At 31.1% G+C, this 25,032-nt stretch overlaps 1 protein-coding gene across 1 annotated transcript in view; it reads right to left on the bottom strand.

Annotated features, from left to right (window-relative positions):
* The window catches only part of LOC142330436 (sodium-independent sulfate anion transporter-like), a 48,089-nt gene extending 23,444 nt beyond the window's left edge, over positions 1 to 24,645 (bottom strand). Inside the window, exons 1-8 of the mRNA XM_075375672.1 lie at positions 24,472 to 24,645; positions 22,860 to 23,055; positions 20,576 to 20,800; positions 19,631 to 19,771; positions 17,666 to 17,830; positions 6,931 to 7,092; positions 5,091 to 5,231; positions 3,860 to 4,005 (exon numbers count right to left, since the gene is read on the bottom strand). Coding sequence (XP_075231787.1) covers positions 3,860 to 4,005; positions 5,091 to 5,231; positions 6,931 to 7,092; positions 17,666 to 17,830; positions 19,631 to 19,771; positions 20,576 to 20,800; positions 22,860 to 23,055; positions 24,472 to 24,645 — 1,350 coding nt within the window. The remainder of the gene's footprint in view (positions 1 to 3,859; positions 4,006 to 5,090; positions 5,232 to 6,930; positions 7,093 to 17,665; positions 17,831 to 19,630; positions 19,772 to 20,575; positions 20,801 to 22,859; positions 23,056 to 24,471) is intronic.
* Between the last annotated feature and the right edge of the window lie 387 nt (positions 24,646 to 25,032).

The raw sequence follows: 25,032 nt of genomic DNA on the forward strand, positions 1-25,032 counted from the left end.
AACCTTGTATTTTCTCTCCCTTTTCTTTGACTTTTAGTGACACAAAACAGCATTTTCTTATTCCCTTTGTGAGTCCTTTTCTAGCTCTTCTGTGAACTCTTTCCAAAATTTGTTCTTCTCTCTGCTTACAACTTTCTTACATTCTCTTTTTACTTTCCTATATTATTCCTGTTTTCATTCTTATGGCTTTGTTTCCAAGTCTTCCATGCTATCTTCTTTTCAACTGCCATCCTTACATCATCATTCCACCACGTTATTTCTTTGCTTTTCTTATCCCACTGGTTCTACCAGATACCTGCTCTGCTATATCCAACATGGCATTCTTGAAGCACTCCTACACTTCCTCCATCTCTTTTATTTCTTATTTAGGTAAACTCCTCTATTCTTTCTTCAAACTCTTCCCTTTTCTTGTTTTCTTTCAACTTCCACATTTTAACTTTTCTTTCCCTCATAACCTTCACAGTAAGAATTTTCCCAAATCTAAACTTAGCCATTACCAACTATGGTCTCCTCTAAACACTATTTCTTCATTCACCACCCTCACATCTATCAGTTCCTCCTTATCTCTCTCCATGAACACGTAGTCAATCTCTCCGCATCTGTACCTCGTAACTTTCATTCCGTTCTTCTTATTAAACCATGATTTACTGCATTATTATGATCACAAAACTGTATCATTATTTCATCTTCCCCATTTCTTCCTCCATATCCATGTGGTCTCAGTACCTCCTCTATTTCCCATTTTGTCTTTTTCCACCTGTGCAATCATATTTCCTATTATTACTGTTTTCTTATCCTCCATGCAGCTATGCAACTTTCCAGTTTCTCTAAGAATTGTCTTATATTTTTTTCAACACATCCCACCTGTGGTGCATACACTTGTATGATATCCTGGGTCTTACCTCCAATCCTTAGCCTTATGATTCTATCATCTACTGCCTCCATCCTCTCTATGTACTCCTTTAACTTCTTACAGTAAAGCCAACTCTACTTTTTTGCCTTTTGCCCACCACTCCAATACAGATTTTATTTAATTTTATTATATTAATGTGAGAATTCAGTGCAATACTTATTAAATCAAAAAAATAAACGAATGAGTAAATTTATTAAATTTCACTGTGGCTATCAATAACTATAGTGATAACAATAAATAATAAAAATGTACTACAAAAATTTACCTTTATTTGTGGAAAACATAATAGATACTATAACAAAAAAAACAACTTGTTCATGGCATATATTACCATTAAAAACACAGAAATAAGAAATGAAAAATAATATTAAAAACCATATTTGTGAATTGCGTACAATCTGTGTGAATTAACACATCCATTAAGGTGAAAAGTAGCTTCATCCGTAAAAATTATACAGTTTAAAAATTATTACGTGGGTAAATCAAATATAAATGGGATTTTTGTTCCTGAGCGTCTATGGTTAGTAGGACTGGATCCATACTTCTAGTATGCTTTGGTAGGGTCATTAGGAATGGGAGAGCTGGCCATTCAACACTCCCAACCAGTTTCTCAGTAACACTCATGATATTGGAGCAACAGATGCACCCCTCCACTGCACAACGCATAATTATAAAATTTCTTGCTCGTGAAGGAGTTCAAACAACAGAAATTTTCCAGAGATTGACTGTGCAGTTCAGACACCAAACATTGTAAAGGACTTGTATGTTTGCCTGGCATAAAGAGTTCAAGGAAGGATGAGAACAAGTGGAAAATTAGGAACACAATTGCCATTCTCGAACCAGCATTACAAATGAAAACATTTGCACAATTTAAGACATTCTTGAAGACGATCGACAGGTAAGAGTATTTGAAATTGCAGAACAGGTCGAAATAAGTTATGGGAGCTGTCAAGTGATCATCATAAACGACCTACAGTTCATAAAGTGTGTGCCAGATGAGTCCCTCGCCTTTTGACCGCAGATCAGAAGTTGAGACATTTGGAGGTCTGTCGGAGGCTTACAGCAAGGTTTGCAAAAATGAAAACAAAATATGTTTTTTGATTTTTGTAAAATCAAAAAACAAATTGAAAATTTTGTGAAAATCAAAAACCTTATTTGTTTTTATTTTCTTTACGTTATGAAAACTCATTTTCTTTCTATTCATTTTCTTTATATTCATTATGTAAAAGCTTCATCCATAAATTATTGTTTTAATTTGGTCTTAACAGTTTCATTTTTTGTATTCAAATTCTTAAGAGTTTCTAGAAATTTTTATAAAAGATTATGGCACTGTATGCGTTTTTTACCTATATTAAGTTTACTTTTGGTAATACCAGTGATTTTTGTCTTGAATTACTGTTTGAATTTTTATATCTATTTTGTAACTGTTCTTAGTTATACATAAGAACTGATAAAATATAAATTTGGTGTAGATTGAGTGGTTTTGTATGTTTGTTTTGTATTTTTCCATATTAATATAACAAGTCGATTTTGTAAACTTAAAAAGAGAATAAGTGCATTTTTATATGTTGATCCCTGTGCCATAATCCCACAGTTTGCTCTACTATTAAACAATCCATAATATATGGATAATTAAATCTTAATATTTAAAAATTTAGTCAATTTTATAAAAATATAAAGTGAAAATCTTAATTTTTGTGTTTTTCAAAACGCTGGTTTCATTTCACATGCATATTGCACATCAACTTGTACTAGTCACTTGTTCTAATTTTTGTTCGTTTGTTTTTAAAGAAAACGAATTTATGTTTACTTAATTTATAAACACTATATATACTGTCAGAGATAGTAAGCTGTCTTTACATCAATCAGCATCTATTTTTAAGGAATGTTCCATTTCACTATATGTTTGTACCCAATTTGTCTTCAGAACAGAAGATAACAAGACAATATCATCAGTAAATGTTATAATACATTCTTCAGGTAGAAGATCTAAAAGGTTGTTGATATATACCAAAAACAAAATAGGTCCTATCAACATCAATCAGAATTGATGTTGGATCCCAATATTGAATATTTGAAAATCACTTATAGTTTTTTTTATTTTATATTCACTGATTGGAGTCTATTTTCCAAATATGACAATAGCAGCATGAGCTTAGCCATATACCATAAACATATAGTCTTTTAAAACGTTTTTGGTGATGTCTAAGCCTATGTCGATAGCCTTAGCATAAGATCAAGGAAAGTTGTTATAATTGGTTTAGTTTTATCAAGGTATTCATACATAAAATCTGAAATTTGATCTAAGGCCTGACCGGTATATATTACAATTAAATAAAAAATACATGTACTCTTATTAGTAACATAGAAGAAATATTTGATAATACCTATAAATGTAACACAATTTTTAAAATGATTAATACCATAATCTGATAATATAACTGGATTATATGTTCTAACATCAGTCAAATGATGATTTGGAAGTGACTAATTCAATCAACATCAATTACACAAAATCTAGGTAGCACTAACAAGTTAAACTTGTAGGGATCTGTTCCTTTTACCCTCAGAAGTATACACGATCAAAAAATAATAGCTGGATGAGATTTATATAAGAAAGTTATATCTCATCATAACAATTATCAATATTATAAAACAATGAATTGCTTTTGTACAAACTAAATATGAGTAATTCATTGAAGAAATGTGCAGTAAAATTTATATTACTCATCATTTATTGACCAGTCAGATCAATTTCATCATCTGAGGAAAACTGGATTATCACTAGATTCATCAATGCTTGCTTGTATTTATTTATCTTCATTACTTTCATAGGATTATGATTATACTCTTCCACATTGCATTGAAACTGTACTTAGTATCACTCCTAAATGTTAACTAACAAAATAAATGAAAAATATTTAGTTGTTAAAAAAATATACTTACTACACAAACTTCTGAAGTAATTTTAGGATAAGCCCAAAGATAGATGAGATGTAATAAACTTAACATAATTCCAGACAATAATCCAATTTCTACACCAAGAATTATGCACAAAAAGTATGTTACCAACATGATAATAAAATCTTTTTCTGAAAAAAATAATATAATATGCAACAATACTTTTCAAGTATTCATTTTTATTTATATTTTTGTAATAGTATATATTTTTTACCTATTTAAATACTGTTATAAATGGCTTAAATGGAGAAAAGAAAATTATTAAATTTTCTCAAGACATGGTACTATCCATAAAAGTTCTCTAAAGATGTTATTTTAATTTTAAATCAGTAAGCTACATAGGTTAATTATCTCAACATTCCACAAAAATTTATTCCACAATTTAATTTTAAGAACTCCCATTATTCTATAAAATTATGACCTAAAATTAATTGAAAATCTTACTGTTCAGAATGATCTGTCATTAAATTACATAAATTGATTATTTATTTTAATTAATTTAATTTATTTTATTTTATTTTTTAACAGACCATAACAGATAAATCACAAATTAAACAAAAATTTAATAAAATTACTTCAGACACATGAAGGTAGCCTTCATCAGTGAGTATTCCTGTTGTACTTACACCCTTATCACCTTACATTGAGTTTCGTTTTGAACTGAAAAACTGGAAATTCAGGATTTTATCAGATCATTTACTACATTTCAGAGTAAAATCTATTTTTTTATGACTGTTTATATCTGGTTAACAAAAAGTATTATGTTACAATATTAAAAGAAACCATATGATCTTCACAAATTACTCATATTTTAGATTTGATTTAAATTTTTTTTGAAAAATCTCAGATTAATGTGTAGATGCAATTGCACTAATGAACTGTAAATGCTAATAAACATGGATGCTAATACAACATTTTGTATTTATATTTTTATTTTTTTTTATAAAATTGATGTAATGAATATTCATAATATTTTTTAATATTACAATAATGTAATGTAATATATTTTTTGTATTTTTTTTTTTTTTAATATTATGTTATTATTTTTAATGATATTATAACATTATAATTGGCAGTAATTAAATTCCTCTGTAACTATGTTTATCATAAGAAAATGTTGATACAAAGACTTTCTGTGTATTATTTACAGATATAGTTTAAATACATCTGTTTCAAAAATGCTCAAATAACTTAATTTTAAAAAACCAAGACTTACTAGATGTTTTCCAAAGAGGTATTAATATTTCCCATTCTATAAGAAATATAATTGCACAAATAAGAACTGCTGCAAGTGTGGCACGTGGTATAAGACAAAAATATGGTGATAAGAAAGAAACTGCTAGAAGAACAATTGTTCCTAAAAAGAAAGAATAAAAACTATTTAAATATAATATTCATATTTTTCAATCATTAATCACAATTATTATTATTATTAAATCAATTTATTAAGCATATTAAATGTTTACTACTTGGTCATAAAAACAATATGGCACTAACTGAAGAAAAGTAAAATATAAAATTTTGTTACTTACATTTTGTAACACAAAATTATCCATAAAAATTAATTGTTTCCCAATATTACATGTTGTAATCTATAAAAAAATCCGCAGACATTAAAAAATACACATCTACTAAGAAATTACTTTAAACAAAGTTAACCTGGTAAGCACTAATGTGATAAAGTAATGAGAAGAAAACTAGGTATGCTAATAGAAATGGTATGATCTATTTCCTTCATACTGAAAATACTTTATTAACCAATGAATTACCTAGATGATAATATACATTACGGATGTAATGTAAAAAATGTTCTGAATATCAGTCAACAATTAGCTTCATTCATGGGTAGAGGGATAATGGTTATTACTTAGTATTACAATAACAGTCTGTAATTTAATTAATATTATTTAAAACTGATTTTTTCTTGGCCTACTTTATAGAAACTTAAAAGATATTGCTTTTGGTTGGGCCCAACAATTTAGATTAAAACAATAAAATGATACAAGAGAGGATGACTCTTTTAATATCACATACAAAATTTGAATGAAATTGGTGAGCATAAGTGTACAAGGGTGACAAAATTCCATGGCAACATACACAAATCTTTTTTTTTTAAATGCAAAACACTAAGATGCATTTGGTCTAAAATAATCAAGGTCTGTTAAAATTTAAAAACAATTTAAAAAAAAAAAATCTTAATTTTTTCCTTTACAGTATTTACATGAGAAACCATAAAAATGGGAGTCAAATAAGCATACTTCTAGATCATCATGGATAAGAATGTAATTCTACAACACAATATTACATTAAATCTTCATTTAATGTAGAAAATTTAATACATGGTTAAATCTTTGATGATAAAATGAACTTGAATTCTTGTGTTCACAATCAACACATTCTGGTGGCACCCTTCTTCCTTTTCCTAATGAGAAAACGTAAAAACCATAAATTAACTGTATATTATTACTTGTATATTATTTTAAACCAACCCTCTAATCACTCGTTTCATCCAGCTGTCACTTTTATACTATATCAATAAGATATTTTATCACTTCTGCCATCTGCTTAACTTCCTCATTGTTATCCTGCCTTTCAAAGTAACCCCACAGCATATTTTGTGTACATTCAATTTTGCACTATTTATCTTCCACATTCTTTGACATCACCCATGAGTGATGGATGAAAATGAGAACAAAACATCAAAAAATGATTTATTTGTACTGCCAACAACAGGCTAATGCCCTGTTTAGTCATCCATTTTTTTAAGATAAGATGAATGAAAAAAATTATGAGAAATTAATTAAGTTCTTTTTCAAAGTAAAAAATATTTATTATCAGTACTTGATCTATGCCCATGATTTCCTGAAGTTCTTCTGAGATTTAGCTCTTCTGAAAGAAAGTTACATAAATTTTCCAAGAAAAAACTAATTACATGATATATTTTATATCATAACAATATTTTTATTAATAAATATAACATTACTGATCTATCAAATTAGATAATATATGAAGCATTCCTATTAATTTAAGGATAAGCATAATTTTTAAATAATTACCAGAATATAAGCTGGCTATCGGTGATTGTACCCCACTAGCATTACTAACAGCACTTCTAGATAAAGCACCGCATGCAGGCATACCTCCAAAACATGAACCCAATATGTTACAAAAACTTAGGGCAAACATCTCCTGAGTTACTTCTATTGTTTTACCTTTAGCTGTTTGGTAAAAATAAAAACAAATATCTGATAACTTCAACACACTATAGATACAGCAAAATTAAAAAGTGTGTTATATTTTATAAACAAAAAAAAAATTTTAACCATCAAAACAAAGTAACAGTTGTTTTCTTCAATAATTACCTGCTGACAAAAAAATGTAGCTTAAAATAATTTACAAATGACTTGCTTTATCTGTAATCGAATTCTGTTTATTATTTTTCACTTACATCTATTAGAGGAAGAAGCTGGAAGTACAGCACAAAATGGTAACACGTAGCATAAGATTCATTTTAAGTGTGAATCAATTATTCTACCACAGCTCATTATTAAGGTTTTACAAGCTTTTACTGTAAACATTGTATAACACTTTCTGAATTAAACAGCTATAATAACTCCAATAAAGATAAAACCCACAATTTGTTTATAATTGCAATTCAATAAATAATTTGATCAAATAAGACATACAGATTCTCTCTTATTAGAATAACAATAATTGTTAAATGACCATTTTTAATTTTAACAGTTCTACTAACTAATGAAAAACAAAATAATCACTTAAGAAAATTACTTAAACCAACTAAATGTATAAATTAAATCACATAAATCATGAAAATTACCCGGTGACAAATCCATATAGCATAACATTTTTTTATTCAAATTTTTTTAATTATATTATATTATTTTTTAATTTAGTTTATAACATCATATTATTCTTTTTTTATGAACATAGTTTTTGTTGCACAAGATGAAACCTTATTTAATATATCCAATTGATAGTGCAACATTACAGCTCTCTTATTTATGTAATGGTCAAACCAATATATGAAATTATCACAAATATACGTACACATAATGTACGTATATAATGGTGATCATTTGAAAAGTTACCACATTTATTATTCAACAGCTATCAGTCGCATTGTACTTCTGTTTATGAGGATGTATACCATTCTCAGGGGGGGTGACATTTTTAAAACTAATTTCAAAGGGGTGGAACCAACTCTCTTCACTACATCTTTTTTTTTGTTTAGTGTTGCAGGAGAGAAAATCTGCAACCAGATGCTTAGCAGCCCATACTGCTGTGTGTGTGGGGTTTCTGCCGAAGCAGGGACACACTAAAAACCCTCTCCCTCCCACAATGTGCTGGCGAAACCACCCAAGGTATAGCATCACCACCGTATGTGTCTGCAGGCCTACCAGTGCTGTCCTTCCATGAGAGTTATCAGCATCCCCCAGGGGGCACCCAGCGACGGCGATCTCGTTCGACACCTGCTGATCACTCCTGGGAGCTGCCAATCACTGCCACTTCTGGATCAGCTACCACCCTATGCTCTAGCTTCTTCTCTTAACATTTTAGTGAGCACTTTTCGAAACCAACTCATGCATTGTCTTAAGCCTGCATCCAAACCTATCATAATTGTCATCACCTCTTTGGGTATGACCTGTCAATCCAATAGTCTTTTGGCTTCCCATCTCAGGCATCTCATGAAGGTGTGCACCACACTGTCAACACCTTCACAGTATTGGCACCTCATCAATCTGCGAATCCCTCTAGAGTGGAGGTAGACCCTGAACAATCCATGACCTGTAAGCCACTGGACTGTCCAGAAGTCCACCTCCTCGTATCTCCTGCCAATCCATGTTTTAATACATGGAGTCAAAAAGTGGGTTTACCAACTGGTTCTGCAGCATCCCATCTTTCTTGCCACTTATCCAATAAGACACTTCTTGCTTCTGTTGGATCCATGCCCCGGTATCTTGCTAGGTGTTCTTCTGCAAGTAAGTCTACTGGAGGCATTTCCACAATAACGAGTGCCACCTCGAGACACACACCCCTATATGCCTGTGCCACCCTAAGCGCAAGGCATCGGTACATGCTGTGTAATCTCTGTCGGTTGTGTCTCATCCCAAGAGCACTGCATCAGATCAGGGCCATGTACATCGTAGATGTGACTGTTGAGGCTATAATTCTCCTCTTAGTGGTTCTGGGGCCCCTGACGTTTGTCATTAATCTGACAATCACCAAGATAACCCTCTCTGCCTTCTTGCAGACTTCCTCAACATGGGTGGTGAACTCCCTCATCTGATCGAGCCAAACACTGAGGTATCTGCCCTCCAAGTTGGAGTCATCTCCACTCCCTCCAATGCCACTGTAAATGTCGGTAAGTGCCTCCTACCAGCCATTAATGTAATTTCCAATTTATGGGGAAATACTACCATACTTTTTTCCATCATTGCTCTTACCTGAGAGCCAAGGGCAACTTCCACCAAACGCTTGACCTCCTGCACATTCTGTGCACCAATGACAATGGCAAGGTTGTCCGCATAGACCATTGGTTCCACTTCCTGTGGCATCCTATTTCTCAGAACATCATCATAGGCCTCATTCCAGAGCAGAGGGCCCAGTATTGATCCATGGGGTACCCCCTGCTCTATGGCCAAGACAACCTCTTCTCACTCTCTTGAAACCATGTGCATATTTCTCTCCCCATCAGGTACTGTTGCACCATACCAATAAGGTAGGGTGGTACCTTTCTTTTAACCAGTGAATCCAAGATTGCACTCCAAGAGATGCTATTAAATGCATTGCATACATCTACCTTAATTTTCAGCGGAATTTCTCTATTATGTCACGATGCATTTACCTGCTCCATATCTCTTGTTATCGCGTCTACCGTAGATCACTGCTTTCTGAATCCATACTGTCCTTCTGATAAGCGAGTCCTTCTCTCAATAACCATCTCTAATCGCTGAGCCAACAAAGCCTCAAACAGTTTGCCCAGAGCATTGATGAGTGCAATTGGCCTAAACCCCTTTTCCTCTTTTCTAATAAATACCAGAAGTGCCAGTTTCCAATTTTTTTGGAAATATCTCTGTAAAGACTTTTATTAAAAACATCAAGTATACTCTACCAGTTCTTTTAATATTTTTGCAGTTATGCCATCAGGACTGGGCCCCTTCCATGGCTTTAGTCTATTTTTCAATGCAAAATGTAGTTCATCTGTCGTGAACAGGGGAATATCCCTGGCTACTACTTCTCTCTTCCTCCATTTATGGTCCTTGGGAAAGAGTTCTTCCACAACCTCTCTCAGTTTGGAGAGAGATTGTTTGGAAAATCAATCAATTGGGTGGTTGCCTGCCGTCCAATTGATTGATTTTCCAAACTGATTTTTCAAACCTGACCATCACCACTTTGCATGCATTCCCGAAGGGGTTCTCTTCTAATTCGTCACATATCTCCTTCCAGTTGAATTTTTTGACCTGAGGATCACCTTCTTCAGTTCGCTATGAGCTTGTCTTAACCTTTGTTTTATAATCTCACTAGCTGATGTGTTACCACTCTTCCACCCTCTTGTGAGCCTTTGCCTAAGTTGAATACAATTTCTTCGTGCAATTTTCACTTTCAGACACACCAGTAGACCTGTTTACAGCTCTCTCTAACTCTTTTCTCACCAAGGGTTTCCCTACAGGATTGGACCATCAGGCCATCAACCTCTACCCTTAGGACTGAGCCACCACCTTCTCCACAAATGCGGTTCTTAACTTCTGAGACGACCTTATTCTCCAAGGTCCCAGTGCATGGACTTCATTATTGAGTTGCCTCCCAACAACCTATGCAGGGATGGTTGCTGAGAGTCTCCTTGTACAGAACATGCCAGCTCACATCTCTCATCCAGGTCTTTTTGACAAATAGAGGTCAAGTGTAAAATCTCTGTCGTCACCTCTATGATATGTGTGAACTCCGAAGTTGTTCACACACACCATATCAAGGGAGGCCACAGCTTCAGCCAGAATTCTCCTCTCTCTGGTTGGTTTCTTCACAAGCTAGCTTATGGGACTTCGTGTTGAAGTCCCTGCCCATAGCAGTCCTCTTCATATCTGCTGTGAGTTCAACCATTCTGCTTATGAATTCTGTTAATGGTATGTTGGGCAAGACGTAACAACTATAGATCATCCCGCCAGCGACCTCGTGTGAACCCTGTTCCACCGCTACCACTAACGATCTCATATCTCAGGACCTTGGCAAGAACACACAAGCAGTCCTCATCTGTATACCATCCCCCGGCCTTTACCATGCTCAGATTCGGCACTAGGAACCAACAACAGGTCTGCTTTATAATTCACTTGCTAAGGCTCATAGTAAGTCATGCAATCGCTCTGACTGGTTGGCGTTCAACTGCAATATATTTATTGCGCTCTCATAGTGAACTGCCATGTTTGTGGTCCTCCGCACCACATTTTCTGCATATTGCTGGCTCCTGACAGCTGGCCTTGAAATGGCCCTCCTTTCTGCAATTGAAGCAACTCTGGGATCTGTCATGACCCTGGACTTTGAAGCCTTGTGACCAAGATCCCAACATCTAAAACATTGTTCCTGCTCTGAGTCTGGAGTAACTCAACATGAAACCATCCTGACCCGCAGGTACCCCCCTTTCAACAGCTTCTCTGCCTCATCACCATTCATCAATAGGGAAGCTACCTGCATGCCTGAATAAGGCTGTCTTAACTTAACAGCCAGTTTCTGTTCTTCCTCTAATCTGGCCTTATTCTTGACCACATTAATCACCTTCTCCCTAGTGGTAAGTGCATCGATATCTCGAATATTTATTCTTCTGGATCTCACATTTCTCTTGTAAATGACTTGATCTCCTTTAACACCCGCCTGGAATTTTTCAATCAAGATTTTGGGCCCTTATGCTTTGTCCCTTACTCTGATCAGGAGGTCCTCCCCCAGTTCTTTATGGAGAGAGAGGGTCTCAGGGTCCCCCTCCTGGACTCCACCCTTTACCTCCTTGTGAAGGTTCGCAAAAAACTTCTCTTGTCCGTCAACTGCTTTCACAACTAAAGTTTTAGCCTTATCTGTTGGTGTCCTACTTACTGATCTATTCCTCTTTTTGTTTGTTCTTCTCAGTTCTCTCCATATAGATTCCAGTCCAACAATCAGTCTGGCAGCCCACATATTCTAGTAATTTTCTTTTCATGTGAGCTGCATCATCCTCTTCCACATCAAACACAATATCTTGTTTGACCTTCAAAAACACCTCTGCCACATGCTTCCTCAGGAAGGGAATATTAGCTTCTCCCATTCTATAGTCAATGATGATGGTGAATACAGTATGATCAGAATCCACCGCATCTTCACCACTTAATCCAGTTGCCAAATCTGCACATGTGAGCGGCTGTCCTACCTTGAGCAGTCCCTTCGTGTGCAGTTCCCTTATCCTTGGGACCACCTGTTATATCGCCTGTTATATTTAGGTTTTAAACCTAAGACCTACTTTTAGGTTTGGCCAGGTCAAATACTACAGCTACATCCCTTTCTCTTTCGTCAAATACCGGGTCTGCAAATTCTATCATCTGCTGGAACCATTCTCTTTCCCATTTCACAGCTATCAACACATCTAAGTCTTTGTTCTTAACTCCCTCTTCAATTTGCTTAAGGAGTTTGTTATTACCAGCCATTGATCTTGTTTGGCATGACACTTCAATTTCTTCTTCACGAACGGGTAAGATTCAGTGAATATTCTGAAAGCGATAACCATTTTCTCCATGTCACTCACGAGCTCTTTTAGCTTGCGGGCCATGTGGCTTTTCTCAGTGTACTTGGGTAAAGTAGCACTGATACTTATGAGCTCTCGTATGTATTTCATGAGCTCCTTCTGTGGGGTGTTGACCATCTTCCCCACTGCACTCTTCTCAGCCTCAGTCAAGGTTGGCTTCTTTTCCTGCGATCTTTGCTCTTGTCTCCAGCTACCACACCCTCCATAGAGTCACTGGAGCTAAAGGTGTATTGCAATGCCTTTTGTTGCTGACTTCTGCTTCTTTTGACCATGTTTAGAAGCAGGAGTACTTACAACTACTACTAATACAGAAACCTCCTGTACCCACTATTGTTGCAGAAGCAGAAGGTACAGGAATTCTGGGACCTTTCTATATTTCTAATTAAATTAAAATTTAATCGCAAAACATTCACAATGGAATATTAATACAATAATGTTAAATATCGACTAATAAAACAAAGATAGCCCTACCACTGCTACCAAGCAATAATAAATCCACCTGCTTATCTCTACCACCCTTAGCTATTGTTCAGATAAGATTACAATGACTACTCGCTGGAAAACTGTTGATAACAATAAAATAATACACACTACACACAGTAAAAACCTTACTAATACACACAGTTGTTTACTAATGTTTAATAATGTTAAGACACGCAATTTTAATCCTTATTGCCTATTACCTCAAAAACTTATAAGTTCGCTATCCAAATCATACAAACAGTGAAAATACTTCTGAGAAATATTCCCCCAATCTTTGTTCATATCCACACAAAACAAAAAAAAAAAACACCAAAATCCAATAATAAACCACAAAGAAGCAGCAAAATTGTGAAAATTATTTTTAAAATTACCAACACAAAATTTTGCCTTTATAATAAATTTTCAAGGGTTGAAAACTTATTTTTTTATATGAGACAATATAGGGTGTGACACCTCATTGGAAGACACTTTGAATGACAAGTAATTTGGTATAAATTTAAAAAAATTGGTTCACTGGTATTGAAGTAATGATTATAATATGTTCTTTTTCTTTTTAGATTACATTAATATTTTTTTTAGGTTATTTTGGGATACAGTGTACCGTATTTTACTGTATTGAAAACAGAAATATAAGAATCCCCAGTTTTATGGGATATTTTACAAATTGAGCTCTGAGAATTGGCTGCTACATTTCCCAAAATTTCAACCGTAGTTAATTCATCTAAACCTTTTACCCTGCACATTTCTTATTTATGACATTTATGACTGTTTCTTGGAATTTTTTTACAAGTTTTATTATGTAAGAGTGTGAAACATTTTTATTTAGATGCCATTCATTAAACGCTTGGGCAGTTCTTGTAGCACATTATTTTGTTCTCTGTAAGCAAAAATTAGTTCAGTCTTTTCTTCCAGATAGTAAGCCATTTTAGTGAGATACATTTACAAAAGACAAAAATGAAAGGCCAAATGGCAGAACAATAACACAAACAAAATGACAATTTTGTTTGTTACCTTGAAAATTTAGAAAACATTTAAGGACAAACTTTTGTGTTGCTAATTTTAAAAATAATCTTCACAGTTTTAATCCACAGATTATGATTATGTCAAAAGGTTTAAGAAGTTATGTCACATAATTTTATAGTTATTTTTGTTTGACTGAAATTTAAAAAAATTACTAACCCAAATGGTTTTTTGCACCTACCAAGCAAAGGGGTGGGTGAAATTTTTTTTTTCTCACCAAAATTCATTATTTTTTTTTGAATTGCCAAGTAATGTAATTAAATGTTATCATTGTCATTTAAGATTTTTGAGTAGGTGTAGCAAAGAGTGTGGGTTCCACCCCTCTGAAAATAGTTTTATAAAGTTCCCTCCAAAAATGGTGCACATGCCTGCAAATACAATGGGACTGATAGCTGTTGAATAATAAATGTGGTAACTTTTCAAATGATCATCTGGTATATGTATATATACATACGCGCGTGCGTGTGTGTGTAATATTTAGGATCAGACTGTGTAACTTTTCTCCAAAATAACAATTTTAGAAAAGAGCCTTCACAAGGTGCGCCTGGGTATATCTGGAACAAATAGGAGAAATTTATCTGGTGAATTGAATCTAAACAAACATCACAACTTCACTTATCATCAAATTACACCTCACTAGATCTCATGTAGAGTTGTAACTCGGGACCTAGTCCCACCACAGGTCAATCATGAAACTCTTGATAGTCAACCATGAAAGGTCTTTTAAGGAATACTTCATTGACTGAACCAAGCAACACCAGAGTTCAGAGAAGGCAGCATTCAGATACGGTGGGCTGCCACTTGGAAGGTAATATGTGATCAGAAGCACTGGAATGCTCCAACACTACACACACAAACAAAAAAATACGAAGTCAAAAATCAAACCAAAGCAAATCACCTACATTTCCATAAACAATGTAAACTTGCTCATGCAGACTGAAACTTATACTGAAAATAGTAACTGGCCTAATGGACCAACACAAAATTCTCATCATGGGTCTGCAGGAAATACGAAACACTGACCAGACGCCATAGAATCTCAAGGATATAGGCTCTACAAAGGCATACCTGGGAAAGGAGTGATGAAAAATGTACCACGGTTTGGAACAGGATTTTTAGTCAGCCTCAAAATAATAAACTCCGTACAACAATTCATCACAGTCTCCAACACTCACCCTAAAAGCATATAATATAATTTACACCATAATAAATGCCCATGCACCCACTAATAATAAAAATAACTTACAAAAAGACCTTAAAGAAACAGAAAAGTTCTGAGATTTACTCAACCTAACTATAAATAATATCTCCAGAAACCATGTTAAACAATTTATCGAAGACTTCAATGCTCAACTAGACAGAGAAAGAAGATATCGCGACATCATCGGAAAATGGCCCGCCCAAAAGAAAACAAACAAAAACAGACAGATACTCGTTGATCTCTCCAGAAACCATAATCTTATCTTGAAATCTACATATTTCAGAAGAAACCTCAAAAACTCAAAACCTGGAAACACGCCAGGTTTCCAGGTTCTCCTGTACTAAAGGAGAATGGCAGCTAGACCATCTTTATGGACAAACACCACAAGGAGATCTACAATGTAAAAGCTTTCTGAGGAGCAGACACAGGCTCAGATCACTATGTAGTTAAAATTAAAATTAAATTTACATCCCAAAGAAAGCAACAAAACCAATCCCCTAAAATTAAAAGAAAAATGGACCCTAACAACTAATCAAGAATGAAAATGACCAAAAAGCAACTGAAAAAATAACAATCACAGATAAACTCAAAAATCTAGTCAACAACCTTAAACAAATCGCAGAAGAAGTAGCCCCATTAAAATCCTGTAAAAAGCATCAATGGTGGAACAGTGAATGTGACATAACAATAGAGAAAAGATCTAGCATAGCTATTTCACCAGTCCCAAAAATAAAAAATATCTTCCAACATCTAGGAAAAACAAAGAAAAGAAATCACCCATCCCTACGGAGAATAAAAAGACAACACTATAAAGACACATGAAGTCAATAGAAGAATACAGTAAACACAGTTGAGAGGCTACTACAAAACCTTCAAAAATCAGCTCCAAAAATATGAACCCCTAACCATACTAATAAAGAATGAAAAATAAACCCATAACAATAAAGACAACACAGAAATCCTAGCTAAATATTTCAAGAAACTACTAAATTGTGAAGAACCAACAGAATTCCTAAACTTCAACATCAACACCCCCAATAACAACACACCAGTAAACATCAATCCTCTCACAATAGAAGAAATCTACCAAGCACTGGGTGAGATGAAGAATTACAAAACATCATGAGAAGATCAGACTTTTGTAAAGATCTGGAAACATGCAGCAAGATCAGAAAAAATTGCCGTTCATCCACAGCTTGTCAACATCTCGATCAAAAACATCTGGCCTCAAATTATCATTTGAAAAGACAGAAATTATGTTCAAAAACCAGCATTATTAAAAAGAAGTAAACATAAATGGTAATAAAATCAAAATAGTAATCCCATTTAAATACTTTGTAATAAAACAACCTAAACAAAGAAACAAACTAGCTAAAAATTAACTTGGTACACTTACAATAAAAAATGCCTATCAATAAATGCAAAACCAGGACACTACAACACAGTTATAAAATCAGAAGCCACTTATGCAGTAGAAACACTCTTCCACCTGAATGAACAATCAAAGACTGACAGACTCCAGAAAACTGAAAGAAGAATTGGAAGAACCTGCATTTATAAAAAGTACCAGAAAGATGGACAGTGGTGGATTGTGCCCAACAAAGTCGTTTACAGAGTTACAACCCATCATTGATACCATGCGTAAGAAGAGACTAGGATTTTTTTGACATATCATGAGGATGCAAGATTCAAGACTTCTGAAACAGCTAATATAGTGCAACCTCGACTCGAAAAACATCAAGACAGGATGCAGACTGATCACAGAAATAAGAGAGGATCTGAAGGAAATTGGCTGTACACCAGAAGACACCACAGATAAAATATAATTGAACAAGAAAATTAAGAACAAAAATAGTCATTTCACACTAACAAGAAAAAAACTCATATCACGAACATTTTCAACACTAGAAAGGGCACAAAGATCGGAACGTGTGAAAAAGTACGGGAGGACTGCAAGGCTCAAAAAGTCCCATCAAAGAGACTTGGATAACGGACTGACTAAAGTGATCTTATGCAGTTATAAAAAATAATATATATATATATATATATATATATCTTTTTTAATTAGAAAGGTTGCAAAAATTTTAAAATATAATTGTAAGTTCTCATTTATAGAGTTTCATATATCAAACAAAAAGTTAATTTTCACCATTTCTCTACCACCTCAATATTTAAGTTCCTTAAATTTTTTTTTCTATTCTCAAATCCTTAAAAGAATTCACCTAATCTCTACAAAAGACTAGGTGGAATCTTTTTTTTTTTTAAATATCTATTAACAAATAACTGGGAATACATAAAAACTCACAGAAAACTTTAGCCATGGCAATATTTTCAAGAACAGCAATAAGTGGAAGAATAAACATTCCAGGACCAATGGTCTTAATCATATCAGTAAATGTATATGTAACATTACCAACTTGTGAATAAACTGGAGGCATTTTAAATACGGGAAGACCAGAAACAACAGAATCTGAAAAAAAAAAAAAACTCTTACATGATAAGAAATTGCAGTTTAAATCATTAAGACATTTCTATAAAATAAAATTTACTTCATATTGTAACAATATTAAACCAGAATGTTTACTGTGAAAATACCAAAGGCAAAGAAGTAGTAGTAAATTTAAACGCATTATTTATTCAATAAATATTTTATTTTCATATGTTTAAAGGAAAATAATTTATAAAATACTGAAATGTTTGATACTATCCTTTAAAAAGCTGTAATTTGGAAAAGTTAGGTGGTAGTTAGAAAAGTTGAAAAAAGTTAAGCTCTGATTCACAAAAAAGGGAACAGGTTTGTAATCTGTTCATATTAATTTTAAATTTTTACACAGAAAAGCAAGATAATAAGTAAAGCAAATACAAAAAAGTACAATGAAATTGTAAACTGTATGCTAAGAGTCTCGCAGGTATAATTTCTTCCACTCAAAAAACAAAAATTTCTGTAATATAAATAAAACTGTTTTTAACAAAACGATACTGTTATCAAAAAAGGAGACATCACATTTCTATTATCAAAATCTGTTATTAATTTAGAATTTTCTTTAAAAAAAACATGTTAAATATATGTAACAGACAATAGAATGTTTAAGCATTCTATATAATAAACAAACAAAAAAATTGTTACAAAACTCTTACTGGCTTAAATTTTATTTATTAAACAACAAATAATCATAAGAATTGTATTATGTCTGTAAATGTGATGTGTTAATATCACATGGAATATTTTAATATTGAAGTAAATTTGTTAAGATTACAGGATTAGCATAAGACTGAGGAAGGAAGAATAGTATTATTCTTCTTTCTACATTCTACCAGTGCATCAATATTATCTTAAAGCATTCAATAATAGCATCATCCCAGTCAAATTACTGGTCCAATATACTGCAGTATAATAATATGTATTAAAAATTATAAATTCAAGAGCAAGCTGTGATATAATAAATTATAAAAATATATTTAAAAATCTTATCAAATTTTAACAAATAGTCAGTGAGTGAACTGTTACACAAATGCATTTATAACCAACAATAAAGTAGCATTCCACTAAACATCTTGTACATTTTTTCATTTATTCAGATAAAAATTCAGTTAAGAGTTATTTTCCACAAAACTTACTGACTCAAACAACTTATACAGCACAAGTATCAAGTCATTTTTACTAGTAGCTGTTTTCACAATTAAAAAAAAATTTGTACAGTAGATGCTAATGTGATAACCTGTACAATCTTGATTATGTGCCTGAAAAGACCCTTTTTAAAACGATATAAAAGATAAAAAACTTAATCCATACTTGTTAACAGATTTAACACTTTGTTGGCTGACTAAATTGAATACATTTAGTTTTAATAAAGTATTATTTCAGATATGAGTCATGTAAATATGAGAACAATAAGTTAAAAATATCAGCTGCATTTAATAATTATGTATATTTTTTAATTAGTGACCTCCTGTCTAAAGTGACCATTTTTCATTAGTTGGAATCATCATTAGTACAGACTGGTTCTACTATAATTTTCATTAATTAATACAGACCTCCAAGAAGTAGAAAAAATTATCTAAAATGGCACTTAAATATATAATTTTACTCTTTCAGGAATGGATTAGTGTTCTATCAAATGTTCCTTATATCTAGCATTAAAATTATACAAAATATATTTAATAAATTCAGCTAAGAAAATATTCATTAGCCTAGTACTCTACAAATAATTTAATGCAAAAAAATATAAAATATGTGTATCATTTTTAGGTACTTCAGACATAACCTTACCTGTTAAAGTAAATGGAATACTGTTAAAATGATATTGTAATAATGCAGTTAAAGACATGCAAAATAGTACTACAATAGCATTTCGACTAATAGAAATGAACCATACAGTTGACTTAAGAAAACTCTTTTTATTTTTTTCTCCTTTTTGTTTAAAATTTTTTAAGTACTAAAACAAACAAATTATTACAAAAATAATTTTATAGGATAAATGCTACAAAAGCATTCTTTACATAACATTATTACATAGCATTATAACATTATTTTTATTTATTTATTTATATTATAACATTATTCTATAGGCTTTAATGTAAGGTATCAAGTCTTAAATATAATATAAAAGTACTCAATATATAAATACTTAAGTTTTTAATATACCGACTAAATTTTATTAACAGATCATCATAAAGATCATATAAAAATTGTATAGATCATATTTTTTATATAATCTATATATTTAAAGAATAAAATCGTTTTTTTCTAACCATTTCCTTAATTTGATTTTAAATTTATACTTTTTGAAATTTTTTTTTATTCAGGTGATATATTGAGATAGAATTTATTTCTTATGTAATCTGGTTTGTTTTAAAAAAGTTTTAATTTATGAATTAGAAAAATCTCTATGTATAGTAAAATAAAATTGGCACATTGAACCAGATATTGTTTGCACTCTATGATATAAACCTTTAAAACAATACAGATGGAAACAATTAACAGGATAAATTTAATAAAATATTTTTAACAGCTACTATTTTGAATCCCTGTATATACCATTTCATTAATTAAATACTTAAAGCTGAAAATTGTAAACATAAAAGGTTTTTGTGTTGTATAATGAAATAACAAATATTATACTTACTATAACTCTAACAAAATCATAAAATTAACAAAACAAAATTCCCAACCATACTATGTAAAATAAAATTCTGAATACACAAAACGTAATACTTACACGAAGAAAGAGAAGAATTACTACACAAAATATTCCTAGTGCCAAATCATAAAATCTTATTTTATCATAATTCTTCATTAAAGAAACAATATTGTGTATAACACCGCTTGATTTGAATTTAATACCCATCATATCCTTTAATTGTGATACAAAAACGATTATAGCCACTGCTGAGACAAAACCACCTATAACTGGTACTGGTACAAAATCAACTAAAAATCCTGTGACAAAATCAGATATTATTTCTTTATTTAATTAATTAACAAAAAAACAATGATAAAAATGTATAATACAAATAACTGACTGAAAAAATTAATTTTCAGCTGATAAACACATATTTCGGCTCTGTTTAATTGTCTTTACATAACTATATCAAAACTGATTTAAATATAGTTTTTGTCAAGATTTACATAAAAAGAAGAAAACACAGCATGGGTTGTTCTCATAACATGTTCATACATTTTTTGTATAATGTATGCATGACTAGAAATTTGTAAATATAAAAAAAAATTTTGGCTTTCAAAGTTGCAACTGAACTTGTACCTTGAAAGGATTTTCATAAAATAAAAATTAGAAGATGATTACTCCAATTAATCTCCATTTATTTAAATACCTTCTAATGAAAACATATGCAACAACGGATGGATTTTAGGTTTTCTGTATCACCATATTTCTGTGACTACTTGGGTAATCATAAGACACATTGAATAAATATAAAGAGAACTAATATAGGCATAAGTTTTATCTGAACAAAGCTTTAAATTAATATATAATGCACAATCAGATAAACTTCAGTGCAACAATGATGACCCATAAAATATCAGTGTTTATCTCTTTAGATGATTCTAACTTGTTCAAAAAATGTTTGCCATTAAACAATGAATCTGCCATTAACAAAACCTGTTTATTACATTTTAAATTCTATAATATAAATCACTTAGCACAGAATATTGGGATAAGACTTAAATTACCTTCATTTTATCATGAAAGTACTTTTGCAGAGTCCTGCAAAATGTCTTGATTGAATTCTTTAATTGAACAGCAAATAAAAATTTCTTTGAAAGTACTTTCTTGATAAAATTAAGGTATATTCTGTACTAGGTGATTTATATTATAGAATTAAAAATATAATTTAACATTACAGAGGAATATTATGAATCTTAAAAAGATTAATTTCAATAAAATAATTTAAAAGAAAGCAGCTGGTATATAAGAGACATTAGTCAGAAATTTGATTTTTCTAAGATAAATTATGCTTACTATACACCCAGTCTCAGTAATAAACAAATGTCAGTACAAATGATGCTTGTAAAATGAATAACACCTCTATTTGTCATATTGATGTACAACAGCTTATTTAGTTCAATGAAGATAATAATAGTAAAACAGTTTACTCCTCATTTCATTAATAAACCTTGCATAAAAAATTTATATTCTTAAAAGTGGCTGAATAATTTTAAGGACCAATTTTGTTTAATGTCCAAAACTGCTTGTAATAGCAACAAATATATAATGATACGTAGAAACCAATTTTATTCAGTACTTATACACATTCCAGTACATTTTTCATCTTGTTTAAATGTCTGTTCTTATTAAGATTATTGATCTTTTATTTTTTTATTTAGAGAAATCTCTTTCTATAAGATAGTTTATTTTTTGGTTTTTCCAAATAACAAAACTGTATTTTAATCTAATAAAGGATAATATTTTGGTTTTGAATATTTTGTATTTTGAGGTCACCAACAACTTCATTTTCAATATTGGTTGACTGAAATTGGGATAAAATATTTTTAAAAAATAGCTCACTATTCTACGATTGACTTGTTTTATATATTGCTATATTTTTTATAGTAATATCTAATAGTATTACAGTTTAAATTCTATCTCAGTATACCCCAAATAAAAGGGATATTTTCAAAAATTAATGCAAATTAGTAAAGTGTTATATGTAAATTTCACATTTTACTAAGGTAGTACTAAATTTTATCATCATTTTTTGGGTTGTCCTTTTTAAAAGCAAAAAAAGAGTTTATTTTTGGAAATTCCTGGTCAGGCATGGCATTTTTAATATGCAAAAATACAAAATTTCACATACAAAATTTCCACTTCATATTCCCATGCACAAGCTTTGAGCTTATATGGCGAATTAATCATTAAAAAAAATTAAGTGAATTAATTTCTTTCACTTAGAAGAGAGATCTTTTTTCAATAAACACCACCCAGATTGAATGAGATCCATCACTATTCATGGAAGTAATCATAAAAATAAACTTAACTTACCTAGTTTAAGAAGACCCATTAATAATTCAACACAACCAGACAAAAACGTAAAGAAAATAATAAAATCTGGACTCAAATTATTTGTATATGTTGTTGCTAATATAGCCATAAGAGATGTTGGACCTATAGACACCTCCTTGATTGTTCCAAATATAGCATAAACAAAGCAACCTATAAAAGCCGAATTTAATCCATACTGAAATAAAACAAATACATATGTTATATCTAAGTAAGAAAAAAATATTTAATTTACTAAAAATTTTAGTAATTATAATCTCTTAAATATTTTTACTTAACTAAATTTACATTTTGATTGTAAATCATTTTATTACCTCCTACATTAATGCAGTTTAATAAACTAATAATAAGTAAATGAAATAACATTATTAAAAACTAAAAAGCAACAGTTTTTAAATTCCAATTCAAAATTTAAAACATTTTTAAAGTTAAGAAGTTGGCATCAAATTAAAAAAAAAAAATTGAACAACTTTTAATCTCCTTAATTTGCTACTAATTTCAGAAAATTAAAATTTATTGAGAAAAGTTATTTTTAATTTCTAGAGCACTTTTTAAAATAAGTTTTATTGTTTTTTTAAGTCTATTTTATAACACATTATTTATCTTTATTTAATATTTAGTTAGGCATTCAAAAAATTTAGGTCATAAAGATAAACTGTTCGCAGTACATAAATGCAAGAAACTTTATAAAAATTGGCAAAGGAATGCTGAAAATTGATGTAAAAACACTGCTACGAAGTGTGAACAAGGGCTCCCTAGAATGTAGAAATATGAGTATATAGAGTTTTTAACCTAAGTTTTTAAATTAACTTTCCTGAGTTTTCACATGAAAAGATTTTCTATATCAATATGAAATTAGCAATAAATAATTATTCTGTAACAATCTAATCCAACACTAAGCAATGATGAAGACAAAAAAGGATAAAATAAAATATATTTTTTTCACTCAGGATGTTAAAATATTTTTATATTGTTTTTGTAGGTCATTTTTCATTTAAAATTTTTATTGAGGCCATCTGGAAAAACTTGGACTTGACAAAACATGTGTAAACACTGATCGTAAAACCATCAATTTTTACATTCACGATTAGATTTCTGCATTTTCCCAAATGACTTTACTTCATAGAAAAATACATAATTTGTTTGTCAGGAATTATATCTTCATAAACTAAATTCTAATAAATGCAGTTGAAGATGATATAAAACTATATTTTTGAGAAAAAAATCAAATATATTTTAAAATAGCACATGGAATTCGAATTTAATATCAACAAAAAACATCATCCAAAGAAAACAAATCATTTCATGGAAAAAATGAGAAAATTTGTCTTCAGAAACATCAGATGATGTATGCAAGCCAATGAAAGACGCTAAACACTTGGGTTGAGCAATTTACATTTAATAACTTCATACAGTTTGTAGTTATAAATTTTGTTTTCATCTCATACTAAATAAATTTTATTTTACTATTCTGATAGCCTTCAAATATTAGTAAGATTACAAACTAAGCTGTAGGAGGTGAATTTTTTGCTATTTTAACATCTGAATTTTTGCTTTAATAGTTAGTTGTAAGTTACCTAAATATAATATATACCTGAGGAGTAAGACCAGCCAATGCAGCATATGCTATACTTTGTGGAATCATTGTTACACCAACAGTAACACCAGCAATAATATCCGAAACGAATTTCATTTTTGTGTATGACTGTAGCCAACGTATAACTGGCAAATGCTTTGATAAAAATATTGTTCCTTTTCTTGAGCTCATTTTTTTAATATATATAAGTATTCTTAAACTTTTTTATTTTAAAATACCTATAATGACATCTATAAAGTCAACAAATAAAAATAAAAAATTAGTGAAATAATGAGTTTGAGTAACAGCATTATAAAATCTGACAACAATATAAAACTATTTCTTAATGAATGACTTGTGATGATAATGAAATTTTTTCTTTCAAAGTTATTTCACAGCTAATCACAAGCTCCTTTTTCTATTGTTGTCATTAACAATAGTACTTGATATTCCTCTGAGTTATGATCCAATAATAATTTCTAAAAGACCTTCAGAAGAAAAAGTTCCATTATTTTGAAAATTACTTGTTTAATAATTTTTTGAGTTGTAGCTGAATAATTGGTAAAATAAATATCAATT

This window comes from Lycorma delicatula, chromosome 9 (assembly GCF_047948215.1).
Source record: "Lycorma delicatula isolate Av1 chromosome 9, ASM4794821v1, whole genome shotgun sequence".
NCBI lineage: Eukaryota > Metazoa > Arthropoda > Insecta > Hemiptera > Fulgoridae > Lycorma > Lycorma delicatula.